Source organism: Lissotriton helveticus, chromosome 8, assembly GCF_964261635.1.
Source record: "Lissotriton helveticus chromosome 8, aLisHel1.1, whole genome shotgun sequence".
NCBI lineage: Eukaryota > Metazoa > Chordata > Amphibia > Caudata > Salamandridae > Lissotriton > Lissotriton helveticus.
This window is the reverse complement of record NC_136069.1, coordinates 1,683,087,003-1,683,108,127: the sequence shown is the minus strand read 5'-3', so window position 1 is coordinate 1,683,108,127 and position 21,125 is coordinate 1,683,087,003. Positions and strand designations below refer to the sequence as shown.

At 40.7% G+C, this 21,125-nt stretch overlaps 1 protein-coding gene across 1 annotated transcript in view; it reads right to left on the bottom strand.

The window, feature by feature from the left end:
• LOC144774087 (transient receptor potential cation channel subfamily M member 2-like) overlaps nt 1–21,125 on the bottom strand; it is a 900,698-nt gene that overhangs the window by 495,847 nt on the left and 383,726 nt on the right. Inside the window, 2 exon segments of the mRNA XM_078659113.1 lie at nt 17,354–17,475; nt 20,960–21,062. Of these exon segments, the coding sequence (XP_078515239.1) occupies nt 17,354–17,475; nt 20,960–21,062 (225 nt within the window).

The window sequence follows — 21,125 nt, the reverse complement described above, 5'->3', positions numbered from 1 at the left end:
CCCTCAGGAAGTCATGGGACAATTTTTCTTTCTCTGCGACGAAACACGTGTTGGCTAAGGCAAACGAGTTGTACAACTGAACAAAAAAACAATAAAGAACTCAATGAAGAGAACTACTGTCATATAATAATTGTTATTTGATATTAGCGTGTGCTGGGGAAATGTTGCACTCTGTTATGTTGTCTTTGACCACATGTTAGAGAGTAGGGTGGTTCTCTCTACCTCAGTAGCACCGCGGTTCTAGCACACATTTGACTACATCATTTGTGAATTGCCTTTAGGGCGCCACTAACCTGTGAATCACTGCCTATTGTGATATGAAACGATTAATGGCAATGGTGATAGATGCAAAATGACTTCTGCTAAACACAGAGAGAGAACTGGCATGGCCCAACTACCCAAAACTGTGGATAACACTGGCAGCCGGGATGGCCAAACGCAACCTGGCACGACTGTGGGGTAAACAATGAGATTCTATCAATGTGTGGTGGTTTTAATTTTTAATTTTTATTTTTACATGTGGGTGGTGAGAATAATAAACTCTCTCTTAGGATGGTAAAGATGAGAGCACAATGTGCTTGTTAAAATACCCCTCACACACTAAAAAAATCCTTTAGTGTCATGCTTCATCATGGGGGTCTTCCCGTCCCTCTACGGGGCGGGGCGTGCTACGACCTGACGAACTACGCGGGAGCACTTTGAAGGTGACAGAGGCTATGTGACAGTGCAAGGTGAGTGATGTCAGTGAAGTGTAGGGACCTATTTATGTGTGGGTGTTAAAAAAGACTAAAAATTCAGGACTAAATCTGGTGTTTTTCTCTCTCCCTTTTTCCCATTTCCTTTACAGAGACCGCAATAAGGTCCACTTTTTTGATAAATTTTATCTCTCTTCCCTTGGGCCAGCTCATGCCCGGAAGCTAAAACTACCAGCTGATTTTTGCTGTTAGTTTTTAGGACTGTAGGCATATTACATTTAGAAACCGAGCATTTTCTAGTAGGGGCCATTAGAAGGTCCTGATGAGTAAGCAGTAGGGGACTGCTTACGAAACATGTAGACCAGGTAGCTAGCTAATCGCTCTACCTCAAAACCCCCTTCTTAACGTTCCCAGCTAGGGAAGTGAATACATCGTTTTTTTCCACCAGCCAGGGAATTTTTAGTCTTTTTTAACACCCACACATAAATAGGTCCCTACACTTCACTGACATCACTCACCTTGCACTGTCACATAGCCTCTGTCACCTTCAAAGTGCTCCCGCGTAGAATCTCATTGTTTATACATATCGAATTGGAGGGTGATTCTGTCAACACCTCTATACTTCCTCTATTGTTTTGGAACGACTGTGGGGTACCCTCCCAAGGTCTCTGACTGGGAATAGAATATGGACTGGTTTCAACAGGCAGAGGCAGTGGTGTGCCAAGGCAGGGGAAGCCAACAGAAGTAGGAGAAGATTTGGGGTGGCTGGCAAGCTTATTGTGTAGTGTAGTTCCTATTATCCCAATAGGCTCTGCGCATTGGAATAATACCTTCAATAGTATAGGCCTAGACCAGACGTTAACTAGGTCTACTACTGTCGATATTAGACTTAAAGTTTTGGGTTTGCCAGCTAGCTCAGAGTTCACTAGAAACTTTCTCGAATAGGCAAGGAGAAGTTGAACCTCCCTGGATAGACAAGAAGGGATTTAGTTTCTGACAACCATAGAACATGACAACTTTGCTCTCCCCTAATCAAGAGTGTATCTCGAGAGTCGTGTGAACAAAAGGCAATTTATTTTACTCAGTCAGTACGTGCATTCTTAGTCTCATCAGATTGTAGAGAAAAGGAAGAGACGGGCGTGTTCAATAAAAGATGTTATTTATTGATCAGTCTCTTTTCTCGTACAAGAGAAATGGATCAATATTATTGCAATACTTATAGTTAAGTAAAGTGCATACATTAAAAGCAGAAGTATAAAATAATACTGTAAAAACATTGATATGGTTTCTAAGCCATATGAAGGTTTAAAATGAATAAAATATATACATACACATATACATTTGACTAATCATACTCAACTGGTGTTTCTAGCTACGCCTACCCCGTGTACCTGACCTAAGCCTAATACGTGGGCGGGAATAGAAAGTTACAGTTTAAGTTAGGTTTGTTTTGCCAAGTGACTGACTAAAGAATTCTCTGTGAGGGGTTATTCAGTTCTGTACCTGGAATCTAGGATGGATGAGGGATGGTATCTCTCGTCTCTGGTCTCAATATTCCAGGCTGCCTGCGAGGGCTACCCGGAAGCGCCGGAGCTGGATTTCTCGGCAGGAGAAATAGGCAGCTGCTCGTTCTCAGCGCGTCAAGAAGGCGGGGCTGCGCCAGCGGGGTCTGCTCTGCTCTGGGCTTCGGCAAGTCTGGCTGCTCCGTTCTCGTCACCACCGCGTGTGTTTGCATAGGGCAATATCGGTAGTATTTATACCTTTAAGGTGCCGAGATTGACGAAAGGATGGACATCGATACGTCAATAAGGATGTCATACGACTTGGTCGTTAGCACATTCTTTTGCTGAAGTTCTCGGTGAAATCAAAACAATGGCCGCAGGGTTTTTCCCAGGTCTGTCATAGGTTTGATTTGTTTTGAGAACTCCGTATGCCTTATCAGGGGCTGGAGGAATATCACTTGTCTAATTAGATGGCAAGCGTTATGACCTAATCAGATAACACGTTCCTGTGCCGTAGTGTGGCTTTATCAGATAACGGTTCCTGCATCATGGGGGTTTTCTGTCTCATGGGATGGCTGCTTAGTTAACTTGTTAGTTCGTTAACCAGAATAGGGTCAGGAATAGGGGGATCGATACAGAACCTATAGGAATACATCACACCCACTCCACGCTAACTATGGACATATTTACTAATCTATGCATAGTAAAACATACTGTAGAGTATCGTGTATACCTTACCACCCCAAAATACATAAATGCATTTTGAAATTATCAAATATGCGGAAAAATGCAGTCATATGTATAGTATACACTCAAGCTGTAGAATAATGCTAAAGTAATTACGCATTTGTATACATTATTGCTATTTGGTATATGAAAATTTACACATGAAATGGCTGTTAATACAGAAAAAAGGTTCGAGACCATTTCATCACAGAATAAGAATAATTATGAACATACCAGCGGGCAGCTAATGTCTATAAGCTATCTAAAATTAGAAATTTTTGTTCTCTAAGAATAGTTCTTACTTTAAGCAGAAGATAGTGTCCCGAAAAATATGCAAAAATATTTTGGGGCTGCTGAAAAAATTGCTGTCCGTGAACTGGAGGGAAAATTGTTCATGGTATTCTGTTATTAAAGTTGAAGGACAAATCCAGGGAACGCCGTGTGCGAGCTTGCTCAAAAGTCTCTATTTCTGCTCTGGTGAGAACATCATATCATTTAGGCTTTTGAAAAAGCTGTCAACAGCTTCCTGGGAGAGTTCCACTAACTCGGAAAAAGGGGTAACCATGCATTCGTTCGCATGATTGTCTCCACTGGCGTTTTGATTTGGAATGATGACAGAAGGTCGTACCTGATCGATGCTGCTTTCATCTTGAACTTCACTACCCCTTAATCGTGATGGTGAAGCTTCCACGAATGCCGTCATCAGGATTGGTAGCCGTTGAGGGCAGGACAAAGCATGAGCCTTTGTTGGACTCAACGATGTTTCTGCATCCATTGGCGCATCCGATTGTAGCGTCAGACAGGTGTCTAACACGCATTCTTCTCCGCATAGCAGGCACCTTAATACAGGTAAAACACATCGTTGCCACATTGGTCGAAATGATAGAAACCAAGTCATGTTCAGGTCTCTAAGCCGGGATAGTCCCAGGATTTTTGATATCCGGTCCCGGTATCCAATGGCTAGGATTGTTTCTTCCCTTGTCGCAGGTGTTTTGTCTGTGACATGGTTTGCCATAATGAAAAATAAGGACTAGGAATAGGATTCCTGCAATCAGTCCTAAAATGAGGGGAAGTCCGCCAAAAATCGAATGGACGAAATCTGGAAAAATACCCAGTATGGCTTTGAATGGTGTTAATGCCATCGAAAATACTGTCTTAAATACTTGTGAGACTCCACTGGTATCAGAAATATTTAAGATGTCATTCAGGATTTCTGCGAAATGTATGGGGGAATTAGTTGATAACAATGAATGTATCTCTGCAGTCGTCCTTGCGACTTGGAGATCATACGTTTCTTTTGATGACGTGAGCCTGGTCGGCGTCTGAAGAAGCACTGTTTTCATTCTGCTTAAAGTATCTATTCGAATAGAAGTAATTTTCAAGTTGGGCCATGCCCTTGCCTCCCTGTCTGGAAAGGAGCTGGGGAACAATAAGCGTCCACAGCACTTGACCTTCGCTGTCGTAGTTACGAGATAAGGAGTCCCGGGCATAAGACTACAGCATCTGCGGTCTACAATTAGAATGTAACTCCCATTATAGAGTCTTTGAAAGAATGGTTCTATTTCTGTTGCAGGTGCGCCTTGCTGGTGACATGAAAGGTTATTTGAGTTCCCTTCACAGGCTCCGTGCAAACTAATTCCATTACACAGAAGTGTACCGCTTAGTGACATTGCACAATTATTGCCACTAAGAAACACTTTCTGTCCTTTATTACTGACACATGCATGTGAATAGGGCAAGTTCCATGTTGTTTTAATGTACCCTTTTCCTAATTTTTCGTACATGCCAGCCTGTATATATTTTTGGCAGTATTGAAACCTGAAGGTAGATATTGGAATATTAATTATCCCATGTATTATCCATTCACTGACAGGTCGTTCTGACATTGTCACTGGTAATCTTTCGAGTTTCTCAATGCTCAGGATTGTATAATCAGCTCCCTTTTGTGCCATACTGATTTGTTTATCAGTAAGGTTAAAGATATTGAATAGTGACGTTGTGTTGATTAAACGCCAAGGCACATAGCCTGAACGCAGATTTTGTAACGTCCAGCCAAGCTGTACAATAGAACGCAATTGAGACTGACCGTGTTGTAACAACAGCAAGTCTTGCGATAATATGTCGATTGCTGAAGACACAATGCTGTCCAGAAAAAAAATTCTGGAGGACAGAGTCATTAACCCATTGTCCACTACAGAAAGTGATTTTTCCAAATTAATACGGTCAATTTCCCGTATTCTCTCTGCTGTCTCAATTTGAGTCACCTTCCAGGCCTCATTGTATGCTGCATATACAGAGGCTGCTATGAAACGCTTTTGACGCTTTTTGCGTGGTCCCATAATGAAGTCACGCAAGTCAGCACCATCAGTAAGTAAAGTTAGGTGTTGCTTAATTTCTGCCAGTGTGGAAGTTTGTAGCCATTGAAGGCATAATTTGCCCACACTGTAGGTGGTTATTATCCCTGGGTGTTGTCTTTGAGGATATCTAGGGTCTGGCCTGGTCATTTTGAACCCCTGTGTTTTGTTCAGGAATCTGTCTTGACAGTTATTAGTATCTGTGGGCCAGATCAACCACTTTTTCCAATCTGGATGTGTTCTGTTTTGGTTTAATACATAGTTTACGTCTATCTCTTCATCTGTAGAGCTATTGCTGTTCATTGTTGGTTTTGGAATAGACGGTTTATTTAAGTCTTTGATTTTGGCTCAGCCAAGACAGGTGGTTTGTTGAACAGTGTCATTTAAAAATATAATTTGTTCTGGGATCATGCAGGCTCTAAACAAAGATTCTATACCCTGTACTTGCCATTCTTTTGTACCCCAAACACTTTTCACTTCAACATGTTTGTCCCAATAATCAAAACCAAAAGTATTCATTTTTTCAAAGAATGAGTCTGAATATATCAATTTCGTGTTTGTTATCATGGTCTTTGTCCCTGTCTTATTTGACAATTTGAAATAAAATGTTTCAGCATTACTTATGTTAAAACCTGAAAAGTATGAATATTTGTCGTAAACGGTTCTTGAACTTCCTTTTGGAGGGGTTGCACAATGTTCCCATTGATTATAATTTAAAACATTTCTAGGTTGTGCAGATTTATGTAGAAAATGGTTACCATAGTGGTTGTAGCAATACATACTATCATAATTTGTAGAACCCTGCAAATAATCATGTTTGGTAAATTTAGCAGACATTACTAAGTCAGACATCATATTATTAATGCTTTCGAAGTCCCAATCATCAGCAAATGAGTTTGGTTTTACAAAGTCACTCAATGAGATCTTAATTTGGTGTGGATATTTCAGGATTTCAACCGGACCATAGATTTCGTAGTCAGTGTTGTCCCATGCTACCCCACCCGGTATAGGATTGGCTGTGAAGTTGACTGAAGAAAGTTCTCTTTTCTCGACGTGTGAAGATGTGTGTGGTTTGAGGATCAAGTTGATTTTCTGACTTGCTGTGTCCATTTTGGCATATTTTCCCTCAATGAAGCGTCCCAAAGTTAGTACCATGATGAGCCAAAGTATGAGGATAAATGCACCAAAACCCACCCAAAATTCGATCCATGGAGAAATCAGATATGTTTCTTTCAGTTGTTTCAAAAGTTCTTTAGCTTTATCTTTAAAGGTTTTTGTTGATGGCTGTGTCTTAGATTCACTGAAGCCTTCAGAGGAATCATCGAAGTTTATGAAGTAGCCGGATGCGGTTCTGTCAATTGTTCCAATTGCTTCAGGATCACTGTTTCTTGCATATTCGTTTGTTACTTCATTGTAGGTTGGTGTGTCTCTGCTAAATGTTTTTATTTGGGTTTTCAGAGGTCTAAGTTCCATTGCATTGTTGCATAGTCCTTGTTGTTCTTCTGTAGGCGTTTCGAATGTGATTAGCCTCTTTGTTAGGACCTCTGTACTGGTAGCAAACCTTGGTGTTCTGCTACTTATTGGGAGTCCACTTGGCCTACTATTTGTTATCGGCCACATGATTGTGGTTTTACCAGGTCGATCGATACAACTCGGTTCTCCTTTTTACCAGCAAGCGGCGGTAGTACAACTGATCTTGTCCCGTTGACAGACAAGACAGGAACTGCTTTTCTGTAAGAAGGCCCAAATTCCTTCTTTACCGCGATCTTTTCTCTGACTAGATCCCCGACTTTTGGAATCCAGACAGGTCTTGCTGGGACAGGTGGTGGTTCTTCAGTGGTTGTTGGCTGTTGTTTCAACTTTATGTTGCTCAGGTCTTTTCTTGTTTCGTTTAAGTCCTGCAAAATAGCCAAACGGTCTTTGATATCAAAGCTTTTTTCCTTCACCACTGAAGTTTGACTGTCAAGGTCAGAGATTAACATCCTAGTTCCAAATAATAATTCGTACGGACTGAATCCCTTCAGAGAATTTCTTGGCAAGTTATTTAGACTACGTTGGACACTTATTAGATGTTTGACCCACCCAGCTCCCGAACCTAATATCCTTTCCGTTATAGATTGCTTTATGCCTTGGTTTTTTCTTTACACCATCCCGTATCCCTCAGGAAGGAAGTGAGAAGATTCCCGCTGTGCTATGCTAATTTGGTCATGTTTCCCCTCAGGCTCGAGGGCTAGAGTGAAAACAATGGTCAAACGTAGCATGCTCTTAGCGTATATGCCATTTAGACTCGCAAATCTTTGTATAACAGTCCAGACGTCAGCCGAGTGCCGGTGATCTACATTATAAGTGGAAACTAGCCTGTATATGTTAATCGCAAGCCTTGCTTTTTACTGTTGATTTTTCCTGGAGTGAAACGACACGGTATTACACCGTTTCTCTCACCACTGCGATTCCTGTTGCAGTTTGGGCAGTTTTTTACAAACAGGGTATGATGCAGGCTCATGCCTGGCCACCAGTACCTTGATTGTAGTTCTTCCAGAGAATCTTTTAGTTTGAGGTGTCTGAGACCCTCGCCCATATGTGCGTCTGCGATTAACAAGTTTCTCCTGTCCATGTTTGGAATCACTCTATCCCCCACTCCAGGGATTCGAGCAAAAGGGACGGAGTTTGCATCGATTATGTATGTATAATTGAGTGGATAATTGATCGGTAGCGCTGAGCAGTCGCCTTTTGATGACGTTTTCACCGCCAGCACTGTTTCACCGTCAATGTACTTCATTGTATGCTTTTTTCGAGCTACGGAAGCCGATTTAGTTGCTACCGCTGTGGCTGTTTCAGCCAATGAATTCCCTGCAACGTGAACGCCATCACGCTGATGACTCAGTGAGTGTGTCACGTGAGTCTTTGGTAGTTCTTTTTGTAAAAGAGCTATTTGTTCCCAAAGCAGTTTTTGCTTTATTGTTGCACCTGTGTCATCTTTGTAACCGTTTTGAATCCATGTCTGCAAATCCTTGTTATATGATTTGACGCAGTAATATGAATCGGACACTATAAGTGTCGGGAATTCACGATCCGCATTATCTAGCGCCATTTTTAATGCTAATATTTCAGTTTGTTGTTCTGAATTAGTTTCTACTGAGTGTGTTTTTGTTAATAGAGGTCTTAGTTTGCCTCCTCGCCACACTTCTTTTGTAATCTCACATGTGGGGTTGTATGCTTGTTCTCCCCAAACGGAGGGTTGAGCATGTCGGTCTGTATAGATTACACAGGCGTACTGTCGTAATGGCAGAATGTCGGCTGGCAGAGGGAATGTTCTTTCATATTCTAGATTTTTTAATTCCTTTAGTTCTGGATCAAAGTAGTAGTATACTTTGTCCGTTGTGATTGAATTCACCCATTGTATCCACTTTGGATTCAATGCTGTGGTTGGTAAATTACATGGTGTTGTTAATGCCTCAAAGGCTGATTCTGCTGTTCCGACTCTGATATGTCTACCGTCAGCTTTATCTTTTTCTTTCGCTAGTGCGGTTTGAACTGCATGAACAATGTTTTCTGTAATGCTGAACCTCTTTTCAGCTTCTGTGTACAAGTGTGACTTGAATGCAATTGGTACCTTTTCTCCCTCATTAGAAGTCAGGTAAGTGAATCCGCATCTTCCTGGGATGACTCGAATCACAAGATTGCGTGTGTTATCACGTGTTTCTAATTTTGTTTTAATTAACATGTCTGTTTGTAAGGATCTCAGAATTTCTGTGTGTATTTGAGTCCAATTGGTTCTTTTAAAATCTGGTTTTATTAGATCATAAAGCGGTTTGACCCTCTTGCTGCGTAATTTGCAATGTATGTTCTTCCGAAATTTATGAAGCCTAGAATTGACTGTAGGTTTTTTAGTGTTCTAGGTGCTTGGAGTACGGCACATTTCTTTAGGAAATTGTCAGCCAGGCTTTTGCCTTCACTTGATAATTCATATCCTAAGAACAGGACTGTCAGATGGGCAATTCTGGATTTTTTAAAGTTGGATTTGTAACCCTCTGCTGCGAACCCAAGTATTATGGTGTTCACTCTCTTCAAGTGAGTCTCCAAGTCATCATCTGTTAAATAAATGTCGTCGACATAAGATAATGCTTCGTCATCATATGTTTGTAGTAATTCTGTTACTCTCGCTGAGAATACTCCCGGGCTGTTCTTATACCCCTGGGCTAACCGACAGAATTGTTTTTGAGTGCCATTTATTGAGAATGCAGACAAATATCTGCTCTCTGGTGCTATGTTTTGACAAAAGAATCCATTAGAGATGTCTAATGTTGTTTTGTATTTTTTGCGCACTATGTTATTCATTAGTGCAGCACTATGCGAATTTTGCACTGCAAAAGTTTTGCAACATGAGTTAAGGTGTCGGTAATCCAAAACTAGACAATATGAATTGTCTGGTTTGGAGACCGGAAACAAAGGGTTGTTCATTTGTGAGGTGCAAGTTTCAATCACCCCCTGGTATTCTAGCTGATCTAGTATTTCTTTTACCTGCTTTTTAGCTTCTTGCTTAATTGGGTACTGCCTTTGTGCAGTAGGTTGTGATTTTAACTGGATTTTGTGAGGAGGAGAGTCCTCATCCCATCCTACGTGATTTTTATATAAAGCAGGAGCTTGAGCCACTGCCCACTTCCTAGCAAGTGTATATTTTTTATGAATTGGGATATGATTTGAGAAGGCAGGCATAATTATTTCTTCGCCATGAGGGCACTCCCTGACAATCTCTGGTGGCCAGTCTTTTTCAGCTAGAAGGATGTCATAGCCCTTGGAGAGATTATCCCAAAATAGTCCCCTTATTTTTCTAGTCTTATCCCCCTCTATACGTAATGTTATTTCATATATTTTGTGAGGTTTGCTAACTCTGGTGTCTGCAGTTTCCACTTGAAGATATTCATTCGTGTCCACTGTCTCCAGATGATTCATAAGGACTTTGCGAGCTATGCTCACTTCTGCTGCGCTGTCTAGCATTGTCTGAGCCCATTCTCCGTTTTTCAGTTGTGTCCTCAGTATTCTCGGCATTGTTAACTACCTTGATACTGGCTACCTTCTTTTTTGGAAATTGTAATTTCTTTTTTAGATGAGCAGGTTCCTTGTCTTTGGACTTGGCGTGCTCTTCTCTTTGTTCTGATCGTCCTCTTCTTTCCGTCTTGATATCTATCAGGCTTCTTTATATTATCCCTATTTCTAAGGTTATATCTTTTCCCAGAGGGGTCACTCTGAGGTGACCTGTGTCTTTGGTTCGGAGATTTTTCTCTCCGCCGAGGAGACCTTCCTCTGGACTGGAATTTCTTTTCTTTAGGATTGGATTGTTTGTTTCCATCCCAGCTCTTTTTTTGTGATGTTGAATTATTATTAAAAAATATTTTTTCAGGACTTTCAATCAGTTGGGGTTTTACTGGTATTTCACCTAAACTATCTCTACCTAGTTCCTCATAGGATTTTTCTATGATTCTGGCAATTTCAGCTGGTTGGTCTGCTATATCTGTCTCTTTTAACCTCTGGCGGATCGCCACGTTTGCTGCTTCTCCCTTTATGTTGGTTAATAATATAGCCGAGACCTGCTTGAAGTCTTTTAGTAATTTCATACCAAGAGTTAAAGCGGGTTCTGGACCGTATTCATCTTGAATTTGTTTTAGCACATCTGGTATTACCGAAATGGATGGAACACCGTGCGTTTTTGTGTAAATGGAAGCAAAGACTGTACCCCAAGTGTCACAGTCCTCCACGTGTGGTGCGATTCCCATTGGAAGACAGATAGTCAGAATCCTGTGTTTTTCTAACGGGGTGGTGTCTGGAAACACCGCCTCTATTTGGGTGATTTTTTGTGCTAACCAGAATGGTATTTGTTCCCGTTTAGCTGGTACTTTACCTAGGCAGGACTGTATGTTCTGTGGTGTAATTTTATTTGTGTTCTCCTGGTGAGGGGTCAGCTGTGGAATTTTAATTGCTGGTTGAATTGTTGAAGTCCGCATCACATACTGGACTAATTGTCTATGTACTTTTATTAATTGTTTTAGCTGTGTTAAAAGCTCTGGTGCAGGCATTCTTTCGATGTCTGGATGTGGTGTGTATCCGGCTAGGGCCGGCCACGTTGCTCCTGGTCTACCTAAGGGACCGAGCCTAGTGATGTGATTATTATGCTTTAGGGCGCCATCAAATAAGAGCAGGTGCTCTTGAAATTTGAGTGGTACTTCCACCTCCTCGAAAGGAGTGTACATTTCAGGAGGTTCCTCTATTTTGTAATAGTGGAAGTACTTTGTTACAGCATTTGCTGCTGGAAAATTTATCCATGAATAGTATACCTCTGTCTGCCGATATTCGTGTGCCTCAATTACGAATATGACTGTACCACCTCTAGGTGTCAGTCCGTTTTCTATAAGCTTTAAGGTTATAGATTTCCTTTTGATGACCGGGATGAGTATTATATCCTGGCCTGCTTCTTGCAGTGCAGTATCAGCTGCTGCTATTTCAGCTGCTAATCTAACTGCCTCTCTTTCATCATCACTGTCTACCATTTTACCGACAGGAAGCTTATTTCTTTTGTTTGCAGATCAGGTTTCTTATGGAAACAAAGATTAGATGCACAATATTTTGGAACGGTGTATCCTTCAACGTTGACTAAACCAAGTACCATACATAGGAGTTTCCTCCTGCGAGGTTTGGCGGATATTACCTTTTACCCACTCCAGACGTCTTTGGAGTATTATGGGAAAAAAGGGGTCTGAGTGAGAAAGCACGACTGAGTTACTCTAAATGTCTTACGTTAGTTTTATCGCCCTTCCAAACACGTTGGGCGCCATGTAGTGTAGTTCCTATTATCCCAATAGGCTCTGCGCATTGGAATAATACCTTCAATAGTATAGGCCTAGACCAGACGTTAACTAGGTCTACTACTGTCGATATTAGACTTAAAGTTTTGGGTTTGCCAGCTAGCTCAGAGTTCACTAGAAACTTTCTCGAATAGGCAAGGAGGAGTTGAACCTCCCTGGATATACAAGAAGGGATTTAGTTTCTGACAACCATAGAACATGACAACTTTGCTCTCCCCTAATCAAGAGTGTATCTCGAGAGTCATGTGAACAAAAGGCAATTTATTTTACTCAGTCAGTACGTGCATTCTTAGTCTCATCAGATTGTAGAGAAAAGAAAGAGACGGGCGTGTTCAATAAAAGATGTTATTTATTGATCAGTCTCTTTTCTCGTACAAGAGAAATGGATCGATATTATTGCAATACTTATAGTTAAGTAAAGTGCATACATTAAAAGCAGAAGTATAAAATAATACTGTAAAAACATTGATATGGTTTCTAAGCCATATGAAGGTTTAAAATGAATAAAATATATACATACACATATACATTTGACTAATCATACTCAACTGGTGTTTCTAGCTACGCCTACCCCGTGTACCTGACCTAAGCCTAATACGTGGGCGGGAATAGAAAGTTACAGTTTAAGTTAAGTTTGTTTTGCCAAGTGACTGACTAAAGAATTCTCTGTGAGGGGTTATTCAGTTCTGTACCTGGAATCTAGGATGGATGAGGGATGGTATCTCTCGTCTCTGGTCTCGATATTCCAGGCTGCCTGCGAGGGCTACCCGGAAGCGCCGGAGCTGGATTTCTCGGCAGGAGAAATAGGCAGCTGCTCGTTCTCAGCGCGTCAAGAAGGTGGGGCTGCGCCAGCGGGGTCTGCTCTGCTCTGGGCTTCGGCAAGTCTGGCTGCTCCGTTCTCGTCACCACCGCGTGTGTTTGCATAGGGCAATATCGGTAATATTTATACCTTTAAGGTGCCGAGATTGACGTAAGGATGGACATAGATACGTCAATAAGGATGTCATACGACTTGGTCGTTAGCACATTCTTTTGCTGAAGTTCTCGGTGAAATCAAAACAATGGCCGCAGGGTTTTTCCCAGGTCTGTCATAGGTTTGATTTGTTTTGAGAACTCCGTATGCCTTATCAGGGGCTGGAGGAATATCACTTGTCTAATTAGATGGCAAGCGTTATGACCTAATCAGATAACACGTTCCTGTGCCGTAGTGTGGCTTTATCAGATAACGGTTCCTGCATCATGGGGGTTTTCTGTCTCATGGGATGGCTGCTTAGTTAACTTGTTAGTTCGTTAACCAGAATAGGGTCAGGAATAGAGGGATCGATACAGAACCTATAGGAATACATCACAATTGTGTATACTAATAATATCAGAGTTATGCAGATTGGGGACATTGGGACTTTGTACAACGGTGATTTAGACATACGCTGATTGTTTGCTGTTCCTACTCCTATGTCCCATGGTGTACTGTCCCGAGTTTATATATGCTATACCACTGTGCTTGTCATGTGTAGCAGAGACTGCTGTTATTTTGGTGTTGCAGTTGTAAAAATTAGCAAAAAGATAACAAAATATTAATAGTGTTACAATATTTATAAACATACACGCACATAAATATAGATGTGTGTGTGTTTATAGAAGTACATATCAACATATGGTAATACATATTATTTAAATGTATTTAATTTACATTATATTAATGTTATATATCAGGATATTTAAGATTTATTATTTTATATACATGATAAAAATGATCTTTTTGTATATTTTAAAGAATATCAGTGTGAAAAGATATTTTACTTTTGATAATTTTAGGGTAATAATATTTTTGTAAACAATAGTTTTGACACAAGATTTTTGTAACATAATAATATTATTGTTGATATTGTGTCAGTGATCCCCTTGATCCATAAATGCTACAGAGACAAGCCCCTCTTAAATCAATTTGTTTAAAGATTATAGATCGTTTAAAATGGAAATAAAGATTTGAACACAAAACTTTATTTTACAGGTAGAGTGTTACACATACATTCAGCCTTCATTTCTTTACACTTTTAACAAATTGTGTAAGCTACATATGTTGTAGCATGTGTTTTCTTTCACACATATTTTATAACGATATGCTAAGTTTTGTAACATCATTTGAGTACAGTTTTCAAAATTTTATAAACGGCATACAGTCTGACATTCTACTAATAAAAATATACAATACTTGGCACATTCTCCTGGATCTGTTTTTCATTACAGCTTATTTTTGTTGCGACTTTTTAAATAAGAGAATACAGGTTTTATAGATGGGTTCTTGTATAGATGTGTGTGTTGGAAATAGCACAGCACTGTCAAACATGACATCCCTGTCTTTAACAAGAAGACAAAGTTGCCCTGTCAGAGAACAGAAAACCCCTGGTGGAGAATATAAATATATTCTCCACCAGAGGTTGTTTAAAATGTATTACAGCTTCTAGATTTCCTTTTTTGATTGAGTTTAGCAGACACTAGAACCCCTATAAGGCCCCAAATCAAATACAAACATGTATCCCATCATCATCCTGCTTTTGACACAATGATGCCGGAGTTCAGTAAATGCTTTCCAGTTTTTAAACCCAGCCTTAGATATTTCCAAACAAAATAACACTGGGTGTGTGAGATTTTGCAGGAATCACAGCCCCTTTGTCGAGCAGCCCAATGTAGGTGATGTAGTGTTTGAAACTGAAAGGGTTGGAGGCTTGCACTCGGCTAAAGCTGTGCTACTGACAAATCCACTTATAATGAGTTTTGAAACCTGCCTTAAAATACATTGTGCTGTTGGGTTAATCTTCAGGACGACTCTCTCGGTGGAGTAATGAGCATTAGACATTTCTAAAGCATCACCGCTTGCCAATCCGACGTTAGGTGGCCCTTTCACCTCTCTTTTCAAAGAAACTAGTAGACTGCATCACCTATTTATATTGTTCAGCATCACAGCTGGTTAGACAGAATGCATCTCATCTTTTCTGTGTGTGAGTTTGACCTAAAGATCTATTAGTTGATGAATAGTTTATCTTAGAAAAAGAGATCAATATATATGTGGGCATTTACAACCCTAGGGAATCAGGAAAACTAGAAACAATTATTTACATTTGTTACATTTTAAGAGGTTAAGCAATGTTGCCTTGAAACTTGAAGACTAATGGGGAGGAAATAGTAAGCATTAACACAGATTTAGTGCGCAGATGGTAATATTGGAAAATTTGATGGAGATGGACGCATGGTACATGGGTGTATAAAAACTAACTCACATCACTGTTGTCAAATTCACCCTATACAACATCCTCATAAACCCAGAGTCAGAAATACATGGTCAGACAAGTCCTGCACACATCGCCAGTAGAAAAACGTGCAAACAAGAAAAACCCAGATCGATCACAGAGATAGGCAGCAACACCACAATGGTCCAGGAAAATTGGCCCCAATAAAACATATATGGCAGGAAGGGTGCACACGTTTCCAAAACACCATAAACTTAGTTGCCACATGAAGTTAGTAACACTCAGCCAATAAGAACACAGCACATGCACAGCACATGCACAGCACTTAGGGCCTGATGTAGGAGGCCATTTACCGGCCGGTAACAGCCGATTTCGGCCGTTACCGACCGGTAAATGGGTTTTTGGGATGTAGGGGGCCAATTTTACCAATTCGGTAAATTTACCGAATCGGTAAAATACCGAATCGGTGTTTTTACCGATTGGGACTCTTCTGAGTCCCAAAGGCCTTTCAGATTCGGTATTTTACCACCCAATCCAATTGGGTGGTAAAATACCGAATCCAGGTGTGCATGCACATGTGTGCATGCACACCTATGCCATGTGACAGACAGACATGCCCTTAGGGCATGTCTGTGTGCCACATGGCACACATGCCTGTATTTGGGGTGCTAGAGGGTGTCAAAGTGACACCCCCTGCACCCTTGCTGGAATCGGTATTTACCGATTTGGTAATGCCCACTGATTCCTATGGGCTTCAATGCCCATAGGAATCAATGGGCATTACCGAATCGGTATTTACAGAATCGGTAAATACTGAATCTTAACGATTCGGTATTTACCGATTCTGTAATACCTACATCCCCCCTCTATTTTACCACTTCTTAAATACCGATTCGGTAAAATTCGGTATTTAAGAAGTGGTCAAATAGAATTACCTACATCTAGCCCTAAGTGATCACGTGCTCCTCATGCTGGCAATCTGGATAGGTTACCCAGGTTACATTGTGTCCACGCAAGGTTGAGATCCATCTGCATTTTTTATCACGTGGCGAGATTTATGGCTCCAAGACAAGGCCCGAATTCCTTTTCTTAAAAAGAATCTACATATTGCATTATGATGCTTCGTGAAATGTGTATAATGGAGCTCAGAACCAATGTACTTTCAGACAGTCCTCAGACCCTGCCTTTGTAACTGTGCTCTCGGCTGTAGTGTTTAATTAAACAAACTATCCCTTTTTTCCAAAAGTCTCTTGTCTTTTGTTTTTTTAGGTAAATTCATATTCAAGCAACAAAGACACAGGGCAAGATATCACCAATAGATACAACTACAATACTACCTATAAAATAATAAAAGAACCAATTATGCTCATTCATGACTCTTCTATAAGAGACATTAAATCTAAGAAAATAGACAAATAAGAGACACTCCCAGCAGATAATCACAAACGGTCATCTTAACTAAGACCTGGCATCAGTGACCCAAAATAGAGATAAGAAACTCCAGCAGCAGCTATTGCACAGTTATAATATAATCAGGTCTAGCAGCCAGTAACCAAAAGCAGAGATGTACCCTACCGCTGACCCAACACGGAGATAAGAAGCTCCAGCACCAGATAAGCCACAGTCATAACCAAGATTCGCCATCAATGACCAGAACACAGAGATCAAGAGATATCATCACTACCTGCTACATGAGGGCACATTATAATCAGAACTATCCATCACCGACTGTACATAGAGACAAAATATACCAGCTGTTGATGGCACACAAAAATACCATCCCACAACTAGCGCCTAGTGACCAAAAACAAAGATAGGGCCACCTGAAGAAGATACAGCTCAATGACATGATTACCAGGATAATAGGTAAGTAGTTTCACTGTCTAATAAACTCAGGTGCAGGCCACATAGAAACAAGTGTCTGTGAGAGAGTGCAGGGACAATTTAGAACCTTTGCGCTCCTCTCACCTTCCAGCTCCATTCACCATTGAAGATATCGTTCTTTGCTATATCCAGGCGGTCCCATAACACAGCCAGTTTGAGCTGATAGGGCCAGTTCTCATTGCTTATGTGATTCTCGCTTTGTGATGCTGAAAAAAAACAGTGACCAACAGGTTTACATGCAAGTGACATTCTAGTTTGGCTACCAACATTTTCATGGAAGAGTAGGACATATCTTTTAAGCACAATTCGTCTAGGAAATGCGTCATCAACATATAATGACTTAAAAGCTTAGAGAGAGGTTATAGTAAGACCTGACCAGCAGGAATGGTGGAGGGTGTCCCCTCACCTACCCAGCAGACAGAGGTTGACACAGAGAAGAGGACGGTAGCACAGTACATTTTTTTTTATCATGACAGTAATATGAAAAACTTCGCCAAAACACACTTATCACTTCACTAAGGGGCCGATTTTGAGTTTGGTGGTGCAGCGCCAGTTCTGAGCTGGCACAGCATGCCAAACCCACACAAGGACTGCCAGCCTTATCACGAGTTGTGGTCGTTCAACTTGTGACAAGGCTAGCGGGTCCTTTGCCTTTCCCATGGTGGTGCCTAGAAAACAGGCACTGCAATGGGAACAGCAGCACATTTTCTAGCATGGCATGGACGGTGACGTTCATACCGTGCTAAACCTTTGTGAGAATAAAGACAGGGGCACATGTTGTGCCCCGTTAATGTATCCCCAAGGCTGAGGGGGTCATGGAGGCCCTATAGGGCCGGCTTTGTTCCTCCATCGCCAGCCTTTTCATGTTGAGGTTCCCATCATGAAATATCAGGTGGTGGACAAACTTGTAATATGCTCAGTGAGACTGCACCTGCTGAGCATCTTACATTGTGGCACAGCTGAACCACCATCAGGAAATAACTGTTTCCTGGCACAGTTGATTGTCCTCTGCTGCAACGACTTTCAAAGTGGTAATGTGAGTGAGTCCGGCCGTCTTGCGACCACCAGACTCAAAATCAGGCCCTCAGTTAATGGAACAGATTAGGTTTGCTAACTATATTAGTAGTAAACAAAATGTATACTTATATGAAATGTGGCAGAAAACGGGATACAGTCTGAACTAAAGGCGTCCTGTAGGGTGTGTGAGATATTTGTCATCTCCATGGTTACTTTTGTAGCCCTATCAGCAACTCCTGTGCAAAATCCTGATTCCAAAACAAGTGGTTGCCCTTTCGAACTGTACTTAGACTTATTAAAACACAGAATATTGAAATTATTAAGTAGCCATTTCTCTTTTATAAGGTTTCATGGTTTTCCTACATTTATTTTTTTTGTTTTTGTCCTCATTTCACCACCGATTAGCACCAGTCAATATGTCCTTTGTGAGTTCCAAAAATCGTATACAGATCAATTAGAATTACTGGGTTATTTTGAAGTTTGTTTTGCCCTCCAAGTTACTGAAATGAGAGGGTGTAATCATTGGACCGAGAGATCTTCAATATTTTAACAGATTTTAAAACCCAAGAGTACTTTTATCCATTTCCTTGAAAAACACCACAGAGTTCTTCCAGCCCTGCCAAGAGGGGGCCTCCGATTGAGCCCATAGTTCTCATATTTATCTTCTTGCTAGTAGTATTAAATACAAGATCAAATAATGGCATTTTACTTGCAAATCTTTATCTTTAATCTGCTGGAATATCCCGAACATGATTAACTCAGGGCTTACTTCTATGTTACCACCAACGGACCGCAAGATGGTCTTACCCAATGCTGACCAGAATTCTCTTAATTTTGAGCAGTTGACAAACATTTTTTGATCAAGCAAATAAACATTTGGTAAATGTGAATAACAAACTCTTTCCTTCACATACTTCTAGAAAGCCTCAATTACTATGTTATGTGCAATCCATATCAAGCATACCAGATGTAGCAGGTTTACAATATTCTGAGTATTTGTGAGTCTCTGCGGTCCCTAGGAGGATAGCTCGGCACAGTAAGGAACAGGCATCCTGATTACTGAAGAGATCAGGGGGTGCGAAAATGCGTTTGGGGGTTATCCTGGACTGGCTCTACACTACCCCAACAATTGGGGGGAACTCTAAAGAGGTTATTGATCTAATGTGGTGATATAACACAGTGGTGTCTGCAAGGTGGTAGCTACTATCATAATATGCTAATAGTTTTTTTGAAAATATAACTACTACATGATGGATAAATCCGGGCATTGGTATATCACTCTTAGCATGGAGTGTGCTTTAGATTGCTTGATATAAATGACTCTTTTGGATTTGACCGTGCTTGACACAACTTTGTTTCTCAATTTTGAGCTACGACACATGATGTGTCCTCTTCCCCGCCAAAATTCTACCAAAACTAGCTTAATAGCATGATGAAATACAAGTGCTTATCAGGACGGACAACACCACGGCCATGCACTACGTGAACAAGGAAGGAGGAACCAGATCTCGTCCGTTGTCGCAGGAAGCTCAACAGATCTGGGAATGGGTGATACTTCAGGGAATATCGCTAAAGGCGGAACACTTGCCAGGAGTTCTAAACGAGAACGCCCACAGACTGAGCAGGTCATCCTCAGTCAGCCACGAGTGGGAATTGAACCAGCGAGTTCTGGAAGAGGTCTTCTGCCAGTGGGGCAGACTGGAGGTGGATCTCTTTGCCACACCGACCAACAAGTATACATGTCAAGATCTGGTATCTTTTTCTTACACAAATAAGTTGGTATATATGCTTCTTGTCATCCCATACTTTGTTGATGAAAATACTTGACCGATTGGGGTTGAATGAAATTTCACAATAATTATTTATATTGTTATTGTACAATAGATTTCAGGTTGCCACAATGAGTCTTGGGATTGTACATATTTTGAAAGTCTTTTTAGGTTTGAAATAGATTATGGGTGCTTTGATATAAACATTATGATTAGCAGATATAATTACGTTTGAGTATATCTTTCAGCATGTGAAAATGTTTATATTGTATATATTTTTGTATATAGCACATGTGTTCATTGTATATTTATATTTGTCCTCACTATTGTATATATGGTTAGATGTATATATTTGTCTTATATCTTTCCTTTTTTTGTAATGAGTGTTACAAATTTTGTCTTTTTATGTGTTTTTAACATTACAGCCCTGAAGAAGTTCTGTTTCAGAACGAAACGCGTTGGCTGGCTATCATTGAATTTTTCCAAAGGAACATTAAATAAGCATTTAAATATACACCAAGACGCAGCGTATCAATAAGGACATCAATTGAGTTCTTTTTTCATTGTTTTGACTTATTTACTAAGCGGTGCTATTCCGAATTCAAGGAGAATTGTTATTTACCCTATGTTTAGGGTGGTGCTCTTGGACAGAGGGCATTTTGGTATTAGCACGCAAAACGTTAAAAATATTTTGGTTTGCGAAAACATAGGGTTGGTGCCTTTCTGTTGCTCCATAGGTCCACTGTCCAAAGTGTAAGTGTACAATAAAAAGAGTGCCACTGGGTTGGGTGATATTAAGCACCTGTTATTTAGCACCCAGTTGCCCCAGTCCGTGAACATCCGCTTTACAAATACATGTATTGTTCTAGAATATTTGCAGTGTGTCAATTAAGTCTTTTCTCACCTTTGAGGAAAGCCTGGAGCAGAGCGACATCCACATCCAGTGTGCTGCCTTTGTCCTCCCTGAAGATGGTGAGCAGATGGCTCTTGCGCACAATGTCCTGGATCTGGAAAACAATGCAAAAATCTTGGGTAAACCCTAATAGGCGCACTGTCCTAGACAGAGAATA